The sequence below is a fragment of the Medicago truncatula genome, chromosome 4, assembly GCF_003473485.1.
Source record: "Medicago truncatula cultivar Jemalong A17 chromosome 4, MtrunA17r5.0-ANR, whole genome shotgun sequence".
Classification (NCBI taxonomy): Eukaryota; Viridiplantae; Streptophyta; class Magnoliopsida; order Fabales; family Fabaceae; genus Medicago; species Medicago truncatula.
The window spans coordinates 53,207,512-53,225,530 of NC_053045.1; the positions used below are offsets into that span (position 1 = coordinate 53,207,512).

The 18,019-nt window shown below is 34.9% G+C and overlaps 2 protein-coding genes across 27 annotated transcripts; both read left to right on the forward strand.

The window, feature by feature from the left end:
• The first annotated feature begins 370 nt into the window (after positions 1-370).
• Positions 371-5,902, forward strand: LOC25493837 (pentatricopeptide repeat-containing protein At5g56310). 4 transcript variants are annotated; one of them, XM_039833489.1, is made up of 5 exons: positions 371-2,688; positions 3,183-3,229; positions 3,428-3,609; positions 4,744-4,860; positions 4,952-5,902. In XM_039833489.1, the coding sequence occupies exon 1, from the start codon at positions 678-680 to the stop codon at positions 2,322-2,324; it is 1,647 nt and encodes a 548-aa protein (XP_039689423.1). In that variant the 5' UTR covers positions 371-677; the 3' UTR covers positions 2,325-2,688; positions 3,183-3,229; positions 3,428-3,609; positions 4,744-4,860; positions 4,952-5,902. The 4 variants fall into 4 exon arrangements, with proteins under 4 accessions (XP_039689423.1, XP_039689422.1, XP_024637155.1 ...); XM_039833488.1 differs by having other exon boundaries at positions 4,744-5,902; XM_024781387.2 differs by lacking the exon at positions 4,744-4,860.
• Positions 5,903-11,456: 5,554 nt separating this feature from the next.
• Positions 11,457-18,019, forward strand: LOC25493839 (pentatricopeptide repeat-containing protein At5g61370, mitochondrial). 23 transcript variants are annotated; one of them, XM_039833589.1, is made up of 7 exons: positions 11,457-11,694; positions 12,237-14,417; positions 15,375-15,443; positions 15,545-15,623; positions 15,893-15,955; positions 16,312-16,383; positions 17,518-18,019. In XM_039833589.1, the coding sequence occupies exon 2, from the start codon at positions 12,939-12,941 to the stop codon at positions 14,412-14,414; it is 1,476 nt and encodes a 491-aa protein (XP_039689523.1). In that variant the 5' UTR covers positions 11,457-11,694; positions 12,237-12,938; the 3' UTR covers positions 14,415-14,417; positions 15,375-15,443; positions 15,545-15,623; positions 15,893-15,955; positions 16,312-16,383; positions 17,518-18,019. The 23 variants fall into 23 exon arrangements, with proteins under 23 accessions (XP_039689523.1, XP_039689522.1, XP_039689529.1 ...); XM_039833588.1 differs by having other exon boundaries at positions 15,380-15,443; XM_039833595.1 differs by having other exon boundaries at positions 15,380-15,443; positions 15,554-15,623.

The window sequence follows — 18,019 nt, forward strand, 5'->3', positions numbered from 1 at the left end:
TTTTTTTTTTCTTTCCTTCTTTCTTCTTCTTCTTCTTCTTCTGGTTATCACTTTTTTCTCTATTAAATGAAGATATATGTCGAGACATAGAATTAACTAATCTCAATACACATACATCAATTACAAATCTCCGATTTTATAAAAAGAACTTTCCTCTACATTTCCCTCTTAACAACTTCTTATTTAAAGCTGTTTTTAGATTATTTTTAGATTCTGATTTTTTTAAAAAGCTGTAACAAATGAATGCAAAACTCTTACAAGTGATTATTTTTTTAAAACAAGTGATTTTTTTTTTTGTTAAAAAAAGCTATAACAAACAGGAAAAATATTCTTTATCATCCCAAACACTTTTAGATTATGATGTAAGAGGTATGAGTGATGTAACACAATGACTAAAACTTTTGATAGGATGCACCATCTAAAACTTTTGATAAAGTCCCCCTCTAAAATAAAATAAAAAATGTTGATAAGTCATGTACCATTTTTTCTTTTCTTTTGTGACCTAAGTCCTGTACTCTGATCAAGGAAGTAACTTATTGCAATTTGAATTTTCTTTTGAGCGCATATTGGTGCAGTAGCTAAATATCGAGAGATTCTCTTGGAGAACTTCCTTCAAACACTCAATGCCATGTTCGAGGTTTTGATTAGGGTGCATTGTTGATTGTTGGGGTTGTATTATGATCAAACGTGGTGTTCCTGCAACCGGGAAAAGAGCTATTCAAGAACACATTTTCTCATTACTTCAAACCTGCAACAACACCGAAACCAATATCCTTCAAATTCATACCCAAGTAATTCTCAACGGTCTCTCTCACAAGCATAACATCATCGCCAAGCTTCTTTCATTCTATGCAGCCTCTGGTAAACTCCAACATGCCCACAAACTCTTCATTCAAATCCATAACCCAAAAACCACTGTCTGGAATCACATGATTAGAGCCTATGCTAGTAGTATTACGCCGTGGAAATCGGTTCAGTATTACAATCAAATGGTGTTAAATGCTTGTGAGCCTGACGGGTTTACTTATTCGTTTCTATTGAGTGCTTGTGTGCGAGGCGGGTTGGTTAGAGAAGGGGAACAGTTGCATGGGATTGTTCTGGCAAAAGGTTATTGCTCCGATGTTTTTGTTAATACGAATTTGATTAATTTTTATGCGGATTGTGGTGGTGTTGAGCAAGCGCGGTATGTGTTTGATGATATGACTCAAAGAAGTGTTGTTAGCTGGAATTCTTTACTTGTTGGCTATGTTAAGTGTGGTGATTTTGATGCTGCGAGAAATGTTTTTGAGGAAATTCCGGTTAGAAATGTTGTGTCTTGGACGACTATGATTGCTGGGTATGCTCAGAATGGGAAATGTGTTGAAGCTTTGTCGTTGTTTGGTCAGATGAGGAGAGCACGTGTGGAATTGGATCAGGTGGTGTTGGTGGCAGTTTTATCAGCATGTGCTGAATTAGGGGATCTGAAGTTAGGAAGATGGATCCATTGGTATGTTCAAGAGAGGCAACGGCAAGCCTCTGTCCGGTTGAACAATGCACTCATGCATATGTATGCTAGTTGTGGAATCATTGATGAAGCTTATCGAATGTTTACCAAGATGTCTTGGAAAACCACTGTGTCTTGGACTATCATCATCATGGCTTTTGCAAAACAAGGTCTTGGTAAGGAAGCTCTTGATCTGTTTAAAGATATGCTTAGTGATGGTGTGGGGAAAAGTGGGATAAGACCTGATGGAACAACCTTCATTGCAGCTCTTTGTGCTTGCAGTCATGCAGGGTTTGTAGAGGAAGGATGCAGAATTTTTGAATCGATGATACATACTTGGCGAATCAGCCTGCAGATTGAACACTACGGATGCATGGTTGATCTCTTGAGTCGCGCAGGTTGCTTAGATGAAGCATATAGACTTATTGAAACTATGCCTTTTAAGCCTAATGATGCAATATGGGGTGCCCTTCTCGGTGGTTGTCGAATACACAAGAATTCGGAGCTAGCATCACGAGTTGCGAACACGTTAGTTGCTGAGCTTGACAGCACCGATCAAGCTGCAGGCTATCTTGTGCTCTTGTCAAACATATATGCCTTTGCCGGAAGGTGGCAGGATGTCATTGCAGTAAGACAGAAAATGATTGAGATGGGTGTGAAAAAACCTCCTGGCCAAAGTTGGATCCAAATTTATGGGGTTGTTCATAATTTTGTGGTGGGTGATATGACTCATAAGCATTCATCTTTAATCTATGAAACCCTTTGTGAGATTACCGAGCAAGCCCGTGTCGAAGGCTATAAACCAGACATAACAGAGGTTCTCTTGGATGCCGAGGGATAGGAAATATAGGAAGAACATAATTTTTGCTTCGTGCATTTTGGTTTTACAATTATTTTTGCATGGACTTATCAGAAGGCAAGTGCTCATTTTGTTGTTTTTTCAAGTGTATCAGTTGCCATTGCCCAACACTAGTTCCGTACAGTGATTCTAAACAAACACTAGTTCCCAAGCAGTGACCATGAAAACGATTTAGAGTATTCTTCTAAAAAATTTCATCCACCATGAAAACATTGACACCGCATCACATTCCTCCATAGGAAAACTTGTAATATGTAAAACGAGAAAACTGTGTGAACCCAAACACACAATTGACTCTTTGGTATTGTTGACTCAAAAGTTCGGAAAAAGAGCTGGTAACATGAAGGTATCATAATCATTCTCTTCATAACTTGCCGCAATAATTCCTTATACAGCCACTTCTTTCGTTATATTTTTGTTTTCATAGTTCTAATTTGTAGTCTGTAACCTCAATACAAAGTTTTAGAATATAATGATTTTAGAAGTCTCTGCAACAGCAATTGCAGCCACATTTGCCTACATTTTTCTACAATAAGGTTTGCAACATAACCATGTCAACCACTACAAATAAGAGTTAAAATTAACCTCTCATTAATCAATAAGAGAATAAAAATTTATAATTGAAGAATTAAAAGCTCTTCAAAACACTTTATGAATGTAATAGTTTATAGGTTCTTTCAAATACTGACATGTACGATATGAGTTAAAAGCTCTTCAAAACATCCCATTCAATGCAAACTAGAGCATTGCACCTTGTGGGAATGAAGGCTAGTTCATTCAAGTTTTGACATACAGCATCTGTGAATTGTAAATTACAATTTGTAATATTATTATCTGCAGATGGCTACTCTTGCTTCCCATTTTGGTCTTGGGAAGAAAACACACAGGTACTTGTGCCAGTAAAAGCTTATAGCCCATGCCTTCTAGTCATTTGCTATACCCGTAACTTATTAGTGAAAGTTGAAATATCTATTTGCATTTTAGCCAGAATAATATATTGTTGGGACAGGTAGGACTGTATAACTTTTGGGTATTAGTTAATGATATTACAATCTGTATTGATTGGAAAAATTAATTTTTTTCAGATATAATTGAAATCATTAACAGAAGAGGTGCAGGAAATCAACAAGGGATTAGAAAAGAATTTTTTTCAGATGTGATTGAAATCATTAACAGAAGGGGTGCAGGAAACCAACAAGGGATTAGAAAAGGTTAAACAAGAGCTGCATCTGAAATTGATGGACCTGTGCCCGAAGTTTTCTATAAGGTGCTTATCTTTTTATTTCAGGTTCTTGATTGTTCATTATATCAGTAAAATAATAATAACAGTGACAAATAAAGTTAAATTTCTAAAATAAATTTGGAGTACTGGTTTTACCGCATCTTGGATGTTGTTGATTGTGTAGTTATGACAACTATCATAATCACCTGGGTTTAGAAATGAAATACAGAATCCCAGAAGCATCTCAAAACCCCAAACCTGCATTTGAAAAGAAGGGATATGGTAGCCGGCTTCCCTTTAAATGACTTGTTCAAAAAGCAGATTTATGTTTCTTCCAAGTTTTAACTGCAGTGGCTAGGTGTTTGTTATTTGTTTTATAATTTATTTGGTTAGAGCATGTTCATATGTTTAAGGGTGTTTCATTTCCTAAGCTCATAGAGGATATATGTATTTTTTCCTTTGCTTCTCTTTGGTTTTGCTTATGAATATTGAACAATGACAATTTATGTGATGCGGAGAAAATGGGAAGCCTTGGTGCATTTTTTATTTTTTCATGCTCATTGTGGGATCTTTTGTTTTGGAGGTTATATAAATCTGACTTATATGACATGCCCTTGGGTGCACTGTCTACAACTGCATACTTGAGCAAGAATTTCTGATGCACACAATAGAATAGGTTTTCAACAATTCCAAATCCTTATTCATTTTCTTACCTATTTTCTCACTGTGTCCAAATTGTTCTCTTTACTTTTCTTATCTGGGATTATTACTTATCTTCTTCGCCTAAGAGTGGACATCCTCTCAATTTCTCAAAAATAGAAAGCCCAATCACTTTTTTTTTTTTGGGTGTACAAGGCCTGATTAATGTCACCAACTCTAGACATATGTGTTTGTACACCCAAAATCATAGTAACGGGGCTTTCCATTTCTTTTGATCAGCTCTTACCTAAATTTTACCGATGTTCCTATGGGATATTTTTTTCTACCATGTCCTTGTTTGTTGTTGATCAATAGCGATGACAAGCTAAATATAATATTTTTATGCTTTTTTTTCTCGCATAAACATTATTTGTGTTTCTTTTTATGTAATCAAGTTTTCTATCATATTACATGAACTAATCTAATTCTACTTTATATGGTTTATTATCTGACTTACATTTTTTTTCATGGACTGTTCAGACATTGAAATAATTAGATATACTATATGAATAGTCAAGGAGTAGCAAGATGGATATATGGGATTATTAAAATGGGAGGGCTGAACTGAATGAAGTTTTATCACCCACGTGGGATTAGGTTTTGTTTCGAATATGTAGTGATATGTTCTCCTGTCTATTTCTACAATGAACAAGCTAACTTATTTTTGTTTCTGGTTTAATAATTGCAGTTACTGCAACTATATTAAGTTTTACAAGGTTGTTCCAAAAAGCACATGAAGAGAATTGCAAACAAGAAGAATTAGAGAAGAATAAAACTGAGAAAGAAGAATTTGAGAAGAATAAAACTGAGAAAGAGGCTGAAATGGAGAAGGCTAAGTGCATTAACTGGACAAATAAGAGGGCAAAAGATAGTTGCTGACTGGGTTTTCTACTCCTTTGCACCGACAGCCTGCTCTAACCGAAGAGCAGGAATCTACCCATGCAAGGTGAATGCTTATGAGGCCAGTTATGACTTACAAAGCTTCTCTTTCCACGATGATAATGTGAAAATGAGCCTTACATGCTTATCTATTGAAGCTGGAGTGGATAACAAATTCATGCCACATGGGGACCTTTGAGCGCAGAACAAGCTTAGGAGCTGATTCTTTGATGGCATGTTTTTGAATCAGATTTGTATGGCCAATAGTCCTTTTTGTTAGAAGACTAGTTTTAAGTTTATTCCAAATGGGTCTTTGGATTGCTGGATCTTTCCCACAGAGGAAAGTGATGCACGTGGTGGCGGATGCTTATCCTCCAACGAATGCTATGAAAATGATGGAACCAGTCTATCTCATGATTGTTCAAGAAGAAAATTTTGTAGCAGAGCATGCTTTCTGTTGCTGTAGAACTGGCATTGGCTTGCATCATTCAATTGCTTTATTTTGTCCAGCACTAGAGCAGAAGCTTTCTGGATTTGCAAAGCCCTGCAACTGTAGTACCGTGAAATCCTTGTACAAAGCACTAAAATAAAATGTTTTTTAAAATGTTAGTTTCTGTTAATCTGCTGGACACAGAAAATCTTAAGTTGCATGTTTTCCTTACATCTTATTAGCTGAACTCGCACGTTGTAAAGACTGTGAATATTACAATGTACAAGGGCCAGTTGATGACATTTTCCTTTTTGCCATTGCCAACTCAAAGCCTTTAACTTCCTCATGTATTTACCAGTTATTATTTTAGTCTTTTGAACCTAATGCGATTTTATAAGTTTAGAGTGTGGTGCCAAACATAAATGAATGCGATCCAACAAAATAATAAAAATTCAGTTTTTCTTCAATTAAATATGCATTTTCTGTCCTTGGTATTTGACACATACTATAACAGACTTGGATCCTCTTCCAAGGGGCAGCACTGTAGGCTGTAGCAAATTCGTTTTTTAAAACTAGAACAACATACCACCACATACAGTAGCATTTAGAATTTTCATACATGAAATTCATTTCTGCTTGGAGACGATTCCAATCCACACACGACTATCATTTTGAAGATGGATTGTACTAAATAATTATATTCTTCTTAGTGAACACAAAGTCTTCTTTGAATTTTTTTTTTTTTTTTTTTTTATTTCGTTAGAAACACAGTGGCAAACCATACTAACTTTTGTACACAAAAAAGCAAGTAACATTGGATCAATGTGTTTTTGGCTTATTCAAAAATAATTTTGAATCATATGTCTTATTCACAATGTAAAATGTTTCAAATCCTCAAAGGGTCTGTTTGGCATTGGCAAAACATATTTTTTAACTCATAATCTCATATATGATTAAAAAAGATAATTTGGTAAGTGGCGGAGCCAGAAAAAAAAATCTTGGGGGGGGCCATAAACAGTGATGGAGCTTAATTTTTTGTAGACGGTCAATTTGTTTAATGTACGGAAATATATATTTTCTTATTCGTACGATTCATCATTGGTTAACTCGAATGACTATAAACTTATTATTTGTTGAATATTGTTCAAATCAATATTTTTAAATTTGAACCGATTACCAACTCGAACAAAGTACAAATCATTGATCGAACAACTAGGTCATTGATTGAACCTCATGGTTGAATCAAATGACTCAACTTCTATAAACAGATGTATATGTATTAAATTGAATTGCATTAGACGACCGAGTAAAAAAATTTAAAATAAAACTCGTGACATGTAGTAATGAAATATATTTTTATTTAATAAAGAATTGTACTTAAAAAATATAGTGTTTATACGATTAAATATTTTTATGACATAATGTTTTTTTTTTTTTTGGTCTGGTAGCCTAGTGGCTAGAACTCACACAGTCACACAATTAAATGTGGAGAAGTGAGGTGTCCGGGGTTCGAACCCCGGCCCCTGCATAAATTATACAATGTCCCTACCAACTGAGCTAAGCTCACGGGAACTGACATAATGTTATTTACGGATATTTTAACGTTTATATTATATGTTATGTGTTTTAAAAGAGAGTTGAAGTCCTTTCCTGTATAAAAAAAAATAGAGTAAAAGAGATAATTGTACTAAAGAAAGAAGGATTGTTTTAAATTGAACAAAAGAGTTGTGTTTTATTAACCAAAGATCATTTCAATTATGAATTTTAATGCTTATGTGCAAGATCACCGGAGAATGTTTTTTGTTTTTTAATAAAAAATAGAAGGAAAAAATGGCTTAGGTAAGAGTTGAACCATGCACGATATGCTTGCCAAAAAACCTCATAACCACTAGAACACATTGCAAAACTGATATTTTTGTGCACAAAACAATATATATACCTACTAAGCATTATTATTTTTTGGGTGGGTCATGATCTACCTTGGCCCATGAGGTGCTCCGCCTCTGTATTTGGTAACCGTTATTCTCTCACGAGTTTATAATTTATTTTTACTATTTATAGCATTTTTTGATGGTGGATTCTAGGGTGAAGGTCCAATCAAGTCCTTCATCGGCGGACAACGAGAAAAACACTTATATATGAAATAGATGGTTCAGATTTATTCAAATTAAAAGTGGGAACATGTACAACTACTCACATTTAATCCTATCCTAAAATGGTTTCAGCCTAGTTACAACTGGTGTTCCAATTCTTCCTCCATAATCAGTTTCTTCATCCATAATCAGTTACCGCTCTTAGACTCAAACCATCAAATATGAAAATCAAATTATCAATTTTAAAATTAACTAATTTATTCTTCTTCATCGATAAATCAGATAATTGCAATCTCATAAAATCTTCAAAGGGAACCTTTGCATTGAATGCGGTCGCATAGATAAATTGAAATGGGCAAAAATGGATACGACAGTCAAAAGTGAGTTGATTGCTTTGTTAAGATATATACATTGATTTGGCATTTTCCTCCTCTCCATTTGGCTTCACATAAAGTTATTTAAAGCACATGAAAAGGAGGAATTGATGTTTGAAGAAGAATAAGAAATTTTTAATTTAGGGTTCATAATTTGATATCAGATTTTATGGTTTGAGTGCATAATAATTGAGTGCATGATAAGTGAAATTCAGTTGAGGATAATATTGAATGTGAAAAGTTGCAACTGGTGTTCCAATTCTTCCTCCATAATCAGTTTCTTCATCCATGATCAGTTACCGCTCTTAGACTCAAACCATCAAATATGAAAATCAAATTATCAAATTTAAAATTAACTAATTTATTCTTCTTCATCGATAAATCAGATAATTGCAATCTCATAAAATCTTCAAAGGGAACCTTTGCATTGAATGCAACCCCAGAGATAAATTGAAATGAGAAAAAATGAATACGGCAGTAAAAAGTGAATTGATTGCTTTGTTAAGATATATACATTGATTTGACATTTTTCCTCCTCTCCATTTGGCTTCACATAAAGTTATTTAAAGCACATGAAAAGGAGGAATTGATGTTTGAAGAAGAATAAGAAATTTTTAATTTAGGGTTCATAATTTGATATCAGATTTTATGGTTTGAGTGCATGATAAGTGAAATTCAATTAAGGATAATATTGAATGTGAAAAGTTGCACATGTTATCTCTTTTAATCTGAATAAATCTGAACCATCTATTTCATCTATCGTTGTTTTTCTCATGGTCCATCGATGAGGGATCTAATTGGACCCTCACCCTAGAATCCACCTTTTTTGATAAACTAATTCAAGTTATTTCCTACTGACTAGAATTCACCTTATAACATGAATAAGTGAGGTGTCCGGGGTTCGAACCCCGACCCTTGTATATAATAATGCATTATACTAACAACTCAGCTATGATCACGAGACCGGTTGTAACGCCCTAGTCGTCATATTTAATTATTTTGATTTATGTGGAGTCTATATATAGATATATATGATTTTTGGTGATTTATGTGGTGTATTATTTTATTGTATGACTTATTTTAATAATAATTAGAATAAGTGAGAAATATTAATTATTTTGGAGTTTGGGGAGTTATTTAATATTTATTAAAATTAATGGGGAGTTAATGAAATAGAAGGGAGTTAATTAATGGGAAGTTAGGAAAAGAATAGATGTCAGAAGCAGTTTTCACGTAAAACCAACTTTTGGGAGAAGAGGGAGAGAAGAGCAACTTAGAACCAAGAGAATCCTTTTGATGTGCATTTCTTTCTGCAAAACTAAGGTAAGGGTGAGGTTTACTTCAATAGTGTAGTTACTAATTTCTAAATTTGAATTTAACAGAGTTTTAGTGAGAATTGGGATTTTGGGGTTTTATGATGAAATGTTGATTTTTGGAGTTGTGAGTGTGAATTTGATGTTAGAAATAGGTTCTAAGTGCATACAGAAAGCTAATTTACATCTGTAAACTGATTTGGGGAGTGAATGGAAGAAAAATGGGATTTTTGAGAAAAATCAGTTTTCTGCCCGTACAGAAGTTCATCGCTCGCCTCGCGAGCATTCATGTTTCGCCTCGCGAGTGAGCAACTTCATCGCTCGTCTCGCGAGCAGACCAACTCGCCATGGCGAGCAAGCCTGGACAAAACTTGATTTTTGAAATGTTGTTATAAGATGTTTTAGGGATGGTTTTAGGTACCTAGACGACTTTAATGATGACTGGAGCAAGTTTTAGGTTAAAAAGATGAATAGGGAGCTTAGAATTGAGGTTTGAGTGAGAAAAATGTCATTTTTCCCGAGAGCACCTATTTTTCACTCGCCTCGAGTTCGCATTGAACTCGCCATGGCGAGCAGCCAGTTTTGTGAACTCACCATAGCAAGCAGATGTGCTCGCGAGGCGAGCTACCCTGTTTTTGTGTGCTGATTTGCTTGCATGAATGGTAGTGATTTAATGTTGTTGTGTTGAGCATAGTTTCATGTAATTATGCATTATTCTGGATGATTGGATTGCTGAATTGTTGATTACTGATGATGACTGAAATGTATGCTTATTATTAACCATACATGTTGTTTAAGTGGAGTTTATATGGAGTTTGTATGCATGGTCAAGTTGTATGTAGATATACACAAGTAGGTCCATTGCATATGCATAAAACAGCGGAGAGGACTCATGTCCTGGAGCACTAGTTGCTCAACAGCGGTGAGGGCTTCGGTCCTGATGAATGCTTTAACCATTCAAAAGCGGTGAGGGCTTCGGTCCTGTCTGGTACCACATACATATTTACATATTTGAGGAGTCTAAGGTGTTGTCTTAGCAGTGTTGTCATGTCATTTGCATGAGTCTTAGTTGTTGGTTGTGGTTGTTACATTGATGATGATGATGTTGTTGATGAATATATATTTATATACATATTGTGGTGGATGAATTTTGATGATGTCTGTTGTTGCTTGAGAATTATATGCTTATATTTGCAAGGTGATGTGTTTGTTGTTTAGGGTGTTAGATTCAATTAAAGATTTTACTATCTATATTTATTTGTTGTGAATCTCACCCCTTCTGCTTGAAAATGTTGTCCTTTCTATGGGTAACTTGCAGGTGATCCTGAGTAGTAGGTGGTGACTCAAGAGTCGTGTCTAGGGCTTTGATACTTGGGATGTGAATTATTATTAGTATTATTGTCGTTGTTCCTTCCTATGTATCAATTTTTGGAATTTGATGATGTGGCCCTTGTTGATTGATTTATTGTTGTTTAGGCTTTATGCCAAGATATTATTTTGGAGAATTTAACCGTTGTTGTGGTTATTTGAAATGCAAACTTTCCGCTGCATAATTTTTGAAGTTACGAATGATGTTGAATTAAATAGTTTTACTTTATATTTAAGAAAATTTGAAATGTAGTGTAGCATGTCCGTTTTGGTGAAATACTCTGATGAATATTTGTTATTTAAATGCTTTTGGATAACGGGGTGTTACACCGGTCATTTCACATTTATATCTTGATTCAAACCATTAATTTTACATTTAACAAAAAAAAAAAAAAACCATTAATTTTACTAAAAACTATAAATATGACGAAAGCACCCTCTTTCTCATTGTAATTCCTGGCGGAACTGGGGGTGGTAAGGAGAACCACCGCCACCCCATCCTAAAAAAAAAAGGATTGTTATTTGAACAACTATTTGGTTGACAACTTTTGGGACAACCATAATTTACAAAGAAAAAGTTGGTATTTGCACGAAAACCAAAATAATAGAGATAAAGTAAAAAATAATGTGATTATGAGAGAGAGAAAGTTGTCATAAAATGGATGTTCAAATATCATTTCTAAAAAAAAAAAAAATTTTTATATACTAAAATTACGAAATTATCCTTCAATAGTACTAATATTTCCTATTCAGTCTCATGTCCTCTTCCCGTTTCTCTTTCATCTGAGAACAAGTGAGAAACGCGATCCTTTTCTTCTCCCAACCAAAGCAAATCGATCCACCACCGCCGGTGAGCCGCGATCACTCTCCTCCTTCTCCATCCATCACCGCCTCCGCGATTACTCTCCTCCTCCTTCAGTTTAGAAAGCTATCTCCATCTCTCTCCACAAACCCTAATTGTTGTAACTTGTAAGGTAATGTGAAATTGAATGTAATTTCCTTCAATTATGATTATGATTTGATGATTACATGTTCTTTAGTTGATTGTCAACTCTAATTGTTAAACCTGTTGACTGTTGTTCTTTGCCCCTTTGGTGGTAACCATATTTACTGTCCTCTGTTAATTGATAAATTCATAATTGCATAACATTTACTCTCTTTACAAATATTTTTTTGTTAATCATAGTTTTAATCATAGCCTAGTGATGGTTTCACTTTCTAATGAAATTACTTAGTTAAGTCTTTGTGGTAAATTCTTGGAGGAATCTACTGATTAATTTTATGTGAAATATAGTATTATTGATGCAGGACTAAATTTTTTACATCTTAAACTGCTTCAAATTGAAATCCAATGGAGTGGAATGGATGATGACTCAAGTTTGTGAATATTTTTTTAGTATTTATAAGAGTGTCTCTGCATCTTTGCTCTGCTTTTTATAAATGCTTTAAAGATACAAATGATATGCAGTATATTTGATGGTTGTTTGAAATTGTGAATATTTTTATGTAATGTTAGATAAATTGGAGCAAGAAGATAGCTATGCGGTTGTAGCTTAATGTTGGAGAAGAGAAGAAGAGTTATTCATGATAAAATGAAACCTTAGAAAAGAACTTTGAGTTTGACAACTAGCTAGAGCAAGAGCCATAGGAGAGATCATGGTTTAGTATTCGGAGCTGTCTGTGCCTTACTGCCAGTTTATTTTTTGCTGTTTTCAGTTTTTTACTGGTTTTTTGGTGCTGCTGGTGTAGCAGATCAGCGCTGCTTGCAGCTGTTTTTCTGTCTTTGGTGGTTGCTTTTCAATGATGCTTGGCTAGTTCGGGAGTGAGGCAGGGGTATGCTTGCTCTATGCTAGTATATACTTCGGCCTCATTGTTTGATGCCATTGTTGGTTTTGGGTTTTCTCGGTGAATTGGTGTTACGTATTTAGGCGGCACCTCTTTGTATTTTTCCCCGTTTTTTCCGCAAGTTTTTTTAATAGCAGCCACCCCAAACTTTTTTGTCTGGCTCTGCCATTGGTTCTAACGGTTCGATCTCTGCCTTCAACCATTGAAGTAAGACTGTCCCCTTCGAATTTCCACCTCTTCCTCTCATCACAAAAGGTTTTGTTGGGGGATTTTCTTCAAACCTCGCTAACAACTATCAGTGCTATTTTTGAGGTTTTGAGTTACAACGGATGCACATAACATGTTTGATAAATTTCTCAAATGAAAATTCAGCATGCATTTCTTGTTGAACTCCGCTTTCAAACGCTATTGGCTCCAAAATACGAGTACCCACAAGTTCCAATTACTTTCAGTGTCCCTCTTTTCCACATTGCACCCAATATCTACACCACCCCTGTTGCAAGACCTCTGCGACATTGTCACCAGCACTGTTGGTGGACTAGATGATCTAGAATCAAGTCTAAATAAGTTTAAGGGTTCTTTAACTTCACCACTTGTTGCTCAAGTTATTGATTCCGTTAAACATGAGGCACACACTAGAAGATTGCTCAGATTCTTCTTATGGTCGAATAAGAATTTGAGTAATGATTTGGAAGATAAGGATTATAATTATGCTCTTCGAGTTTTTACCGAAAAGAAAGATTACACGGCTATGGATATCTTGCTTGGAGATTTCAAGAAGCAGGGTAGAGTCATGGAGGCTCAAACTTTTGGTGTTGTAGCGGAGACTTATGTTAAACTCGGAAAAGAAGACGAAGCATTGGGTATTTTCAAGAATTTGGATAAGTATAAATGTCTTATTGATGAATTCACGGTTACTGCTATTATTAATGCTCTTTGCTCTAAAGGGCATGCTAAGAGAGCTGAAGGTGTAGTTTGGCATCACAAAGACAAGATTAAAGGAGTGCTACCTTGTGTTTATAGAAGTCTTCTTTATGGTTGGTCTGTGGAGAGGAATGTGAAGGAATCTAGGAGAATTATTCAAGAGATGAAGACAAATGGGGTAACCCCAGATCTAGTTTGCTATAATACATTCCTTAGGTGCCTTTGTGAAAGAAATCTCAGAAATAATCCTTCCGGACTTGTGCCGGAAGCTTTGAATGTGATGATGGAGATGAGGTCTTATAAGGTTTTTCCAACTTCAATCAGTTACAACATTTTGCTTTCTTGTTTGGGGAAGACTAGAAGAGTTAAGGAATCTTGTCAAATACTTGAAGCAATGAACAAATCTGGTGTTGCTCCAGATTGGGTTAGCTATTATCTGGTGGCAAGGGTTTTGTTTTTGAGTGGTAGATTTGGTAAAGGGAAAGAGATAGTGGATCAAATGATTGAAAAAGGTTTGGTACCAAACCATAAGTTTTATTACAGTTTGATTGGTATTCTCTGTGGGGTTGAAAGGGTAAATCATGCTCTTGATTTGTTTGAGAAAATGAAAGGAAGCTCAGTGGGAGGTTATGGACCGGTTTATGATGTGCTCATTCCAAAGCTTTGTAGAGGAGGGAATTTTGAAAAGGGAAGAGAGCTTTGGGATGAAGGCACATTAATGGGCATCACTCTTCAATGTTCAAAGGATGTTTTGGATCCTTCAATAACAGAAGTATATATACCTAAAAGACCAGAAAAAATCAACGTTGTGGATAGCCCAAAAGCCAAGTCTCAGCAGAAACTTTCAAATTATTTTGAGAGAATGAAAATGAGAAAAGCTGCAGCATGGAAGAAGAAAACGAAAAAGAAATCTGAAGCATCTTAATTTGTAATTTATGTAGTCTTTGTGAACAAACAATTTATAATAATACATTAACTTTGTATTACTGCAGGTTTGTGCTTAGCAACCATATGCTCTCTTTATTGTTGGATTTAAAACTTTGCATGAAAAAACCTTTTTGATCTACCAATTAAACTGCATCTTATCCTTTGTCAATTTAAGTTCATAATACTTAACTGTGCTTTTTATACATGTTAGCAAATCATAGTCAATTTAAGTTCATATTTTACTGTGATTTTATACATGTTAGTTAGTCATACGGTCATACCGTTTCCTTCAATCCAACTTGATCCCAAGGTAGATCTTAGACAAACCAATCCACCAGATTGGTATAGATTGGGGGCCACTCTTTTAGGTTAGGGCTCGGGCTAGCGTGAGCGTACAACATAGGTCTCTCACGGTGAAAACTGAATTTTGTCCATCAGATATATGATTATATTATGTAGTGGTCAGGATGTTTTACAGGAAACCTTTCTTCCACCGGGTGAAACAGTGTCTATTTGTTTTTAAAAATTCTGTCAACAGTATCCGAAATCAATAAATCTTACAGGGAAGGGAAGGGTTTACTGTTCTTCGAAGGATCCTGTAGATCGACCAATTTGAAAGGGTTTCCCCACCACCGTTCACGTCCAAATTTCAGGCTTCCGTTGTCGTTTTCGTGAAATCCATTTCTTCTCTTGTGGGTTCATGGAGATTTTTGTGTCAGGGTACATCCTTACAGTCATGGTGGACTGTTATCGCTCCTTCCCGGTAAACTTTTTCTGTTTGTCAGGGTCGGCGCGTTTAGTGGCGGATCAGTGAGCACGAGCTACATTATTTCTTGCTTGAGTTCCTTCCTCTGTTTATTTAATTTGTCGAGTAAAAGTTATGTGTGGTTCCCATTTTCTATATAAGCTCGCCTTGTGTGTGTGTTTGCTCCATCGTCTCATCCCTCTCCCTCTGCAGTTTAGGTTTCTGTTTGTGAGCTTAGTCTTGAAGATGTAGAAATCACTTGATTCTTTGTTGTGTTGTGGGGTATGGTTTTGATTTTTTTTTTTAGTGTTTATTGATTAATTTCTTTTATCAACTTTTGTAGGAAATCTGATTTGTTTGTGTTTTCCCATCTCGTATTTAAGCTGAAACAGATTGGGTAGGAAAGCTCAAAAAGGAATTTGCAATACTTCTTCATGATTGGCGACAAACACAAACAAGGAGGTAAAGTTCCATCTTTGTCTCATTCCCTTAATCAATTGCAGAATATGATTTTGTTATTTTATTAGGTATCAAAATCCATTTTTTCTCATGTTTTGTGTTTATTTTTCATTGTTGCATCCTCTTCAAATCTTGCATTTTTGTTTATTTTCACATCAGCTATATATAGTTTAGTGATTCACTTATTGATGTTTCTGTTATGCATATTGATTGTGTGTGCATTTGAAATCTAATTTAATCATATCTTTTAATCTTGTGTTGCTCTTTTTCAGTTTCATATATGCACACAATGTGTTTGATAAAATGCAGAAGTGAATCCTCATCAACATCACCTGGTTTGATGTCGTTCCTTTTTTTTTATTCATGAACATTTCAATTAACTTGCTTATTAGTTTTTGATTTGTTTTGCCATAAGCCCAATCCATATCCTGCATACATAGATTGGTAAATTTCTAAATTATCTTTCTTTTTTCTTGTTCATCGGATTTATTTGAAAAGAGAGGGAGAGAAAAACCTAATTTCAACTAACATGCAAGAGTTCAAAACAATATAATTTATCATGATTAAATTGTGATCAAGAGGACAATAAGACATTGGGATGATGGGTTTGTCTAATGTAGCCTCTCAACTGAGAACTAATGGAACTGTTTATGCTCAACTGAGAACTAATGGAACTCTTTATGCTCAACAGCAACAACATCAAATGATTCTGGGAAAAATTAGGGAGCATCTCTCATAACAAGTTTCACTTTACTATCAATAGGTATGATCCAATTTTGATTAGTGTGCAAATTATGCTGTTTCCCAATTAAAATATGTTTATGCTTCTCAAGTTAAGAAAAAAGTCAGTTTAAAGGAATTGAAATTTCCATTTGTACGAACATATATATATGTGAGGCTATTATTATTGTTAAGTGTTCATAGATGCTATAACCCAAAAGCTTTATATGTTTTGATCTTATATTTTTTTAATTGTTTATGTAGTCTAAGTTTTAATAATGTTCCATTTCTATCGAAGATATGGTGATTCAATGAGTTGACTGTTTATCCTATTTCTGTCATGCTTCTTCATTCTCCTTTATAATGAAAGGGATGGGCAGAGGTTAGGCAATTTTAGTAATTTCAAGAGAAAATGTTAAATTATATCCTTTTGTATGATTTAAGGTGCTATCAATTCACTTTCATTGTCTCGATAGTACATTCAACCCACATACCCTGATACTTTTTGTGCCATTATCATACAAACCAAAACCAAATACATTTTTGTTTGTATAGTCAGTTGTAGGAAAGACGATGAATCTCACCTAAGGTGATTTGGGCTTGTGTGGTAAATACCTGTAAAAGCCTTAATAAAGAGAATAGATCGGACCGTGAATAGTCTAATAATTAAAAAGGAGATCAAGAATATATAGGCTAAAATATTAAAATTTAGATCTTAATGGTATGTCATTAAACATGATTTGTAATAGGACACTGATATTGAATGATCCGTGTAATTAGTAAACTTACACCAACAATGACATGGTTAATGGTGATATGATGTCACTTACAGATAGCTGTTAATGGTAAAAGCTTTAACAATTCAGCTAGAGATGCATGGGAGTTATTCCAATCAACTGGGGTTGAGTCACTTGTGGCATATGTCCCTTCAGGTGCTGTTCTGCTAATGGGCACCATTTTTGGTGGATTCATAACTGGAACTTGTGCTGGTGTTTGGGTGTGGGTTAAATGGAGTGATAGGATCACGGTATGCCACCGTGATTTTTGTAAAATTTATACTTTAGAGCTTCAACGAAATCGGTGTCCAGTGATTTTGTTAAATTCTCCGTGATTTCAAACATGCATTAAGTTAGTTATTTGTCTTGTGTGAACGTGAAATATGTAACTTTGTTTTCAGGTTGGATTGGCAATGGTTGTGGTGGAGAGTGTTGTTACATCGATATATATTTCCTATGCAGAAGACCCTTTATTGATTCAGAGATGGGATGCTGAATTTTTCAACCAGATGTCTGAGACACTACATCACCGACTTCAATATAGGAGTGCTCGAGCCAGGGACTATCGATTCCATGAGGACCCTATACGAGAAAACGCCTCTATTTGAGGATTCACATGTGTTGTTTTCTTTTGTTCTACAACAGTTTATTTATCCATTGTGTAGACGTATCTATAACATATTTTCATATAAATTTGGTGTTAAATGAATAGGAATAGGAGAAGGTTTCTGGTGGTGGTGTAATCTCAGCAATGTGGGATTGGATGAGTGAAAAGGTCACGGTTACCTCATGGCTTGGTGTGTAGGGATGGGTATATAAAACTTCAAAATTGTACAGTTTCTTTTATTTTTGACAAAAAATAAAAGCACGGTTACATTAATAAGATGATTTAAAATTCCAATA

Coding starts and splice junctions, on each gene's coding strand:
- LOC25493837 (XM_039833488.1), top strand. CDS start 678: ATGATCAAACGTGGTGTTCCTGCAACCGGGAAAAGAGCTATTCAAGAA.
- LOC25493839 (XM_039833580.1), top strand. CDS start 12,939: ATGCATTTCTTGTTGAACTCCGCTTTCAAACGCTATTGGCTCCAAAAT.